This window comes from Asparagus officinalis, chromosome 8 (assembly GCF_001876935.1).
Source record: "Asparagus officinalis chromosome 8, Aspof.V1, whole genome shotgun sequence".
Lineage (NCBI taxonomy): Eukaryota > Viridiplantae > Streptophyta > Magnoliopsida > Asparagales > Asparagaceae > Asparagus > Asparagus officinalis.
Window position 1 is genome coordinate 99,467,872 of NC_033801.1, and position 7,760 is coordinate 99,475,631.

A 7,760-nucleotide genomic window follows, 5' to 3' on the forward strand; every position below is an offset into this window, starting at 1 on the left:
TGACCTTTGCTGCTTTTTTTGTAAACTTTGGACAAGAGTTTCATCCTCATCACTTGCCATTATGGGACCTTCATCACCACTTGATCTAGGATCTGATTAATATCCACCATCATAATTTGTAAAAAATCTGGTCATGACTGTTGTTGTGATCGTGCTCTTGAATGCACTCCTTCATGGGGTGATGTTGGTACATTAGCATTAACCACTCGAGGGGGTCTGACAGTGTTAAATTGAATGGAGTTACCTGCATAATTATGGGACCTTCATCACCACTTGATCTAGGATCTGATTAATATCCACCATCATAATTTGTAAAAAATCTGGTCATGACTGTTGTTGTGATCCAGCTCTTGAATGCACTCCTTCATGGGGTGATGTTGGTACATTAGCATTAACCACTCGAGGGGGTCTGACAGTGTTAAATTGAATGGAGTTACCTGTACCAACACCATCTGCAATATGTGATATTGCAGATGTGCCTAAAAATGAAGACTTGAATCTTATAAAAAATTGCATTTCATCTTTAGATTCAACTTTAAAAATATGCATTAATAACCATAAGAAACTTATGGACAAGTGTGCTAAATCTAGTCAAATAGACCATTGTTTAAGAATGTTTCTCATTTGCAAAATAATTTTAAAAGAAAATCTTTATTTGCAAATGATTCCCGTGCACGAGCTAATGGTCCACAAAAACAAATGGATCTCTTTCATTGCACGTATTGCAATCGGAAGGGTCATTTGAATGAATATTGTTTTGACCATATTAGTGCACCACATATACCTAAGAGGGTTCATAACCCTAAGGTTTTGAGCTTAAATGATAGGGGTCATGTCCCTAAATCTTTTGGTACCAAGAGTTCTTGGGTACCAAAACAAATTTAATTTTTTAAACCAAGAATTTTAATGTTTTTATCTTTCTTTTTCTTAGTTTTGAAAATTATGCTTTAAAATCTTTTGATTATGAAAACAAATTTTTAATTGATTAAATCTTTTTTGTTTTCATGATTATTTGTTTTGATTTTGATAAGAGGCTTGCGTTTATATAACCCTCCGGAGTTATTGGGTGTTTACTCCCTAACATTGTTTACCGGGTGCTAAAAATATTTATATGGGTTATTATTAGCTCAAGAGCTAGATATGATTGCCTCTCTTGATTTTTTTTAAAAAAATCAATGATAATTTGGTTTTATGTGATTTACTTGTGATTTATGATTTCATTTGGTTGAATTTGTTTTCACTTGAAAACCTTTTTGCATGACTCTCATGTTCTTCTTCTTTTGACTTCAAAAATCTTTTATACATGCTTTATAGGTTTTTGTCATGAGACACCATTTTATAATGACATATCTAATTGTGTTCTCATTGCCTTTTTGTATGTGAGTGGTGTTTAGCATATTTCTCATTTATGCTTGCTCACATATGTTTGCCATGATATTCATTGCATATATTCCATATGGCTTTTTGATAGGGGGAGCAATCTCTATACTTGTTAGATACTCACCTATGCTTATTTGTAGGGGGAGCTTTCGCTCTCTTAATTCTTTTGTCCCCTTTTTGATGTTGTCAAAGGGGGACATCAAAAAGGGGGAGATTGTTGGCCTTCTTGTTTTGATGATGTTTAACAAACAATTTATCACTAATGTTGTTTGTCTAGTATTTGTGTTTTCGTATTTATTGTAGACAAACAACGTTGTTGGAGGATGGATGGAATAGAGCTTCAACGATGATATCCAATGGAGGTTGGCGGAATGTCGGGTTGAAGCCTTGCAATTCATAGTTAAAGATCAAGTTCAAGCTTCATCCGCAACGTGTACCAAGTCAAGCTTAATTGAAGATCAAGATTGCTTGGGTAATGTAGTTTAGGATTTATATTATGTGTGTTAAGTACTCTAAGCTCAATTATCTATACACACACATTTTATTAGTTTCCTTGTATATATATGTAATCACATATATATACAACACAAGTTTTGGTTTTCATGTTTATAAATATGAAATTACATGTTTCATATTTATTATTGTGATTTGGTTTATCTACATAGATATGAAACAAATATATTTTCATATACATACTCATAGGTTTCATTTTCTATTGTATTTGTGAAAATATTGTATTCTTAGTTTATAGACTTCAATATCAGTTTATACATGTTTTACTAAGTCTATAAAAACATTTCACAAAGTTTCAAAAGTTGGTTTATGTCAAAACATCAAAATTCAAGTATCTCATATTTTCATGTTTTGGACTAGTTTGTGAAATGATGATATTTTTCATTTGGGAAGTCCTTTTTCGAAACCAGTCGTTGTAGCATGTTTATTATCATGTCTACAATCATTCCCCAAAGTTTTACATTTTTCTAAATTTATTTGATATTTTTAAACAGGGTTTTAAAATCAGCAAAACAGTTTTTAGTTTTCTGTCATATCTGTTTTCGGTCAACCGCACCGATCGACCGAACCTGAGGTCAAAAGTTTCCTGGCCGACAGAAGCCTGTCGGTCGACCGGTCCGGTCGACCGATGAAAATTTTCGGTCGACCGACGAATTTTCCGGTCGACCGACGAGTGATTTTTCTGCTTCCAACGGCTAGTTTTTTGACCGTTGCCTTGGGGCTGTTTTGTCTTTTGCTCTGGTTTGTTGGCTGAGTTGTGAGAGGGTATAAATACCCCATTGTCTTCAACTCTCAAGCTAACTAAGAAATGTTTTAAAAGAAAAGAAAAGTTTAATCAAGGGTTTAGGGTTTTACTGCTTGTTTTGAGTTTGGGTTTCTGTTTGCAAAGGAGAAAGTTTTCACTGCAGATTGAGGGATTCATTCTCAATCCCCTTCATCCTCTTCTTGTGTTCTTAGAGAAGTTTTCTAACTCTTTTCTCTAGTAATTTCATTATTGGTTTTCATATTCTTATTATTGCTAGTTTGTTAATTGAGTTAGATTTTATTTTACTCATTGTTACACACACCCACATTGAGCTTATAGTATTTGCATACATAGTATAGTTGGGTGGTGAGAGATTGTAACCTTGAGTTGTGCTTTCATTGTGTTCTCATCTATTGTAGAGAACAAATTTGTTGTATTTACTTTGTGAGTGTTGTAAGGTTTTCGGTGAGCTAGAAACCGAGTGTGTAGTGAGGTTTTCGGTGAGCTAGAAACCGAGTGTGTAGTGAGGTTTTCGGTGAGCTAGAAACCGAGTGTGTAGTGAGGTTTTCGGTGAGCTAGAAACCGAGTGTGAGGAGTGACGTTGATCGGTGAGCGTTGAAAACCGATACTGTGAGGTGTAAACGTTATTCGGGTGAACGTAGAAAACCCGGTTGATAGTGGATTTCTCCCCGGGAGTGGGGAGCGGAGACGTAGGACGGAAGGTCCGAACTCCGTGATCATATTGCTTGTTTGAGTGTGCTTTGGCGTTCATTCATATTTATGTTCATATCTTATATCGCCATTGTCATTAGCTCATTATCTATAGACTCACACCTTCCAACAACAGCATATCACAATCTTCCATAATAACTTCTGCAGGTTCATCAATGTCATGTTCAACATAGGTTTCAATTGCCTTCACCCTTTCTGCATGTTCTAGCATTTCAATGAAGGAACCTTCATCACTTAGAGACCTCAATCCACCATTTGCAACCCCTGCACCAGGAACACAATAGAACAAGCCGTTTACATTGTTATACCCAACTGTACTAATTTCATCAATCAATCTTTCTATGCTCAGATCCTCTTTGTCTATAAACCTAACATCAAATCTACCACCAAGATACTCTTCAACCAGCAATCGGGAAACTTCCTCCATGTCTGATTTTAACCAAGATTTGGAGACTCATCTGCAATATCACAATAAAAATCGTAACTCCTCACTAAACCTATCAAAAAACCCTAATTTACAATAAACCCATCAAATCTACCCTAATTAGTTTCAAAAATATGAAATTTCCACTCACCTTTTGCTCCGCGCCAAAGACAATAAAGTAGATGGAAGCCTTGAACTTTGATCGTCTGCAATTTGGGGATCATCACACTCTAGGGTTCTACGATTTTCTTTTGCAATTTGGGTAAGAGAGGGAAACTAAAGAATGGGAGTGAATTACTGCTCTTCTGCGATTTTTTAGACAAACCGCTCGCTTATTCCCGCTAAATATCACCACGCTGGAGTCCACGTCAAGGCCACGTCGGAGTCACGTGAGCTCTCGTATGAGAATAATGGTCGGAAAATTGACTCTGGCCAAACTTAAGGCCTATATAGCGCCAGAGTTGAAATTTTATACCAATCTGATAAAATAAAAAGAAAATATATCAACATGTCACCAGGCCTCTAGAAAATATACCAATTTGGTCATTTTGTCGTTTCCAATGTATTGTGAAACACAACTCTAAATGGGGCTGTTTGTTTGCTCAAAAGAAGAGGGAAATGGTGGATTTGAAAACTGACATTAGTGCCACATTGGATTTTGGTTTCGACACATTTCTAATTCTCACGTTTGGTTCGCTGATTGATTTAAAGAAAAAGGGGGCTGAAATGGGGTTCCACGTCACATTTATAAAAAATGCTATTTCAGAGGGTTGGGGGCTGAAATCACATGGAGATGTCCAGTCGGTGAATATAATAATTGCGCGGCCATTTTTTTGAGGCAGCGGGAAGGAAAACTAGGAAATCGATTAGGGTTCTCTTCACCGCCTTCCTCATCATTTTCGCCCTTCTGCCTCTTGCCCTCTCCATTGCTATGCGATTAAAAATAGTTTTCGCCACTATTTCTTCATCAATTTATATTTACAGCTGATGAAAAATCAAAGGAATGGCATGGACGATGACGATTCAGTTAGTTTTTGAGTGAACTCAGACAGATCTTGCAAAAAGGGAGGGTCTTTATGGTGATTTCTTCTTCTTCTTGTTGCTACGTCAGCAGATCTGCACCTGCTCAGTCTGATTCTCTACTGTTAATGAGGATTCCCTCACCTTCAACCGCAAGAGGTTCAATCTCTGTTTATTTTAACATATCCCTTGTTTTGAGAGCATTTTAGTGTTAAATTTTCAACATGAATAAAATTTTTAGTATTTTTCCTTCACATTTTATATGAGATTTGGGTGTTAATGTGTTCATAGTTACTGCTGCATGCCTATAGTTGAAGAAATTCTTAGTTAATTTTAACTTTTTCTCCAACTTCTGCACTTTCCAAATCCTTTGTTTATTTTTAATTTTTTAATTTTTTAATTTTTTAACCGAACAATTGATCATAGTTTTTCTTTCTTATTTTCTAAACTCAACTTGTGCAGGTCTATTTCCCATATCTGCAAACTTATTAAGTCAGATTGAGATTACAAAAAGCTATTTATCATGTTTGTTCTACAGTAAATTTCCAAGTTTAATCATCACATAGGAGGTTTAACTGTGTGACAATACCCATGATCTTATTTTTTTTCTCTCCTTATTAGTAGATAAATTTTCTCCTCACTTTGTGGAAGTAAAATTCTTGTTATTATTTTATCTTAGAGTGATCTAAAGTGGACTCCGACTGCTTTAAATTAATGTGATGTATAATACAATTATCTAAAATATTAAATTTGTGGTCCATAAAAACCTACCAAGCTCTAAAAACCTACCAAGTTCAGTAAAATATATGGTCCATAAGAATAATTGACTGCATGTATATTTTTAATGATTTTTTGAATGATTAAAAAAATAAAATGCATGTCGTATTAGATGCTTATTTTGTAGAGAGGTATGATGACATTTCTAAAATCTATGATGCTTGTTTTGTAAGCTTGACGTGTATTAAGTCCACAGCCCTACACGGCATATTTCATGTATGGGTTTAATAGTGAGTTGGTGTCATGTACATCTGTTGTGATAGTATTACTTCATGCAAGTGCAGTCTCTTTATTCTTTAATGGGCTGAGCATGCCATAAAGGCATCATATTATTTTATTTTTTAACTGATAAGTAACAATTGTAGATAGATGATGATTTTGATGATGAAGAGGTTGTAATAAGAATGTGTGTTGGGACTGCATTTTCAGTCATGGTTATGATTTTGACATTTTTTAGGAGAATGAAGTGTCGTCGTAGATCAATACGGTGTGGACCAAATGAAGAAAGACTAAGGTAGCAAAAAACTAGGGCGGAGTTGATGAATCATATATATCACGGTTATAGTGATAGATGTTAAAACTTTGTTAGAATCTGCTCAGGTGCTTTTATGAAACTAGCAAAGATTATGAGGGGAAAAAATCTCTTACAGAACTCAAGGCATATAACAGAAGAGGAGCAACTTGCCATTACATTGAAAATATTGGGCCATAAATCCCAAAATTGTATTTTGAGAACATATTTTATAAGATCAGGGGAGACAGTTAGTAGATACTTCAACAAAGTATTACAAGCTATTTCCTACATACAAGGCCGATATATGAAACAAGCACTGAATGAAGTGCCCCAAGAGATCCTAAACAATCCATCATTTTATCCATTTTACAAGGTATATCATCCACGCTACGAAATTATGCAAATAATTTTCTAATCAATCATATCTTACATTAACATAGTAAGTTGTTGTACTCTATAGGATTGCATAGATATGATAGATGAGACACATGTGGATGCTATGCTACCTGCTAGCCTTGTTGCGTGTTTCAGAGGGCGCAAATGTGTCACACAAAATATTATTGCCGCTTGTACACCAAACAAACTGCTCACCTACGTTTTAGCTGGGTGGGAGGGATCGACTAATGACTATAAAATCCTTCAAGATGCTCTGTCTAGACCACAACCATATGGCTTACGGGTCTACACTGGTAACAATCTCGTTAACTCCTCAAATTAATTACTCAATTGTCTAATATTCCTCACTAATAATTACATGGTCATATCTCATAAAAATTATGAGTGTAATATGTAGGTAAATATTACTTGTGCGATGCGGGGTACGCAACTATGCCATATTTTATATCTTTATATCGTGGTGTTCATTACCATCTAAAGGAATTTATGGGGAGAACGCCTCAAAATAGGAGGGAGTTATTCAATATTAGTCATTCATCTTTAAGGTCAAAGATAGAAGCTACCTTTGGTATTTTGAAGAATCGTTTCAAGATTCTCACGGCAAAACCCCACTACCCCTTCCCCGCACAAGTTGACATCGTTTTAGCATGCACAGTTCTCCATAACTACATTGTAACAGTCGGTCCAAATGATGATTTGCTCAATGGGACCATCGACATTAAAGAGGATGATGCTGAAGAGAGAATTGATGAAGAAAACGACGTTATTGATTTCACGGGGTCCCAAACACAAAGAGAACAAAATGCCTCAAAGGATGAGTGGAAGTTTTGCAGAGATCAAATCGCTTTGGACATGTGGATTGATTATTATAATAAATACTGGCATAGTGTCACCACTGAGTCTGCCTTATGATTTGCTACGGCTTTTGACATTTAGTAGTACTTTATGTTTTGTATTTGTGTACCTTAAGACTTTGATGTTGTTGACTAGGGCTTTGTTGTTAGACTATTATGGTGGTAGTTAGTTCTTGTCGTGATATCACATTTGCTTTGATTTTAGTTTGAGTGAGATTTCTTATTTGATGCTTTAATCTCATTTATTGCAATCATTTACAATTTCTGTTTTGTCTTAAATTTACGACTCACATTGTTTGGATGAGTGGAATTACATTTGTTGAAAGTATAGGATTAATGGGTAATAAATCAACGACCGAAGGGTATGATTTGGTCATTTAGTAGTACTTTATGTTTTGTATTCGT

The 7,760-nt window shown here is 35.3% G+C and overlaps 1 protein-coding gene across 1 annotated transcript; it reads left to right on the top strand.

The window, feature by feature from the left end:
* LOC109821591 lies at positions 4,413–7,413 on the top strand. Its single transcript, XM_020387767.1, has 4 exons — positions 4,413–4,563; positions 6,192–6,478; positions 6,566–6,794; positions 6,899–7,413. The coding sequence occupies exons 1-4, from the start codon at positions 4,413–4,415 to the stop codon at positions 7,411–7,413; spliced, it is 1,182 nt and encodes a 393-aa protein (XP_020243356.1).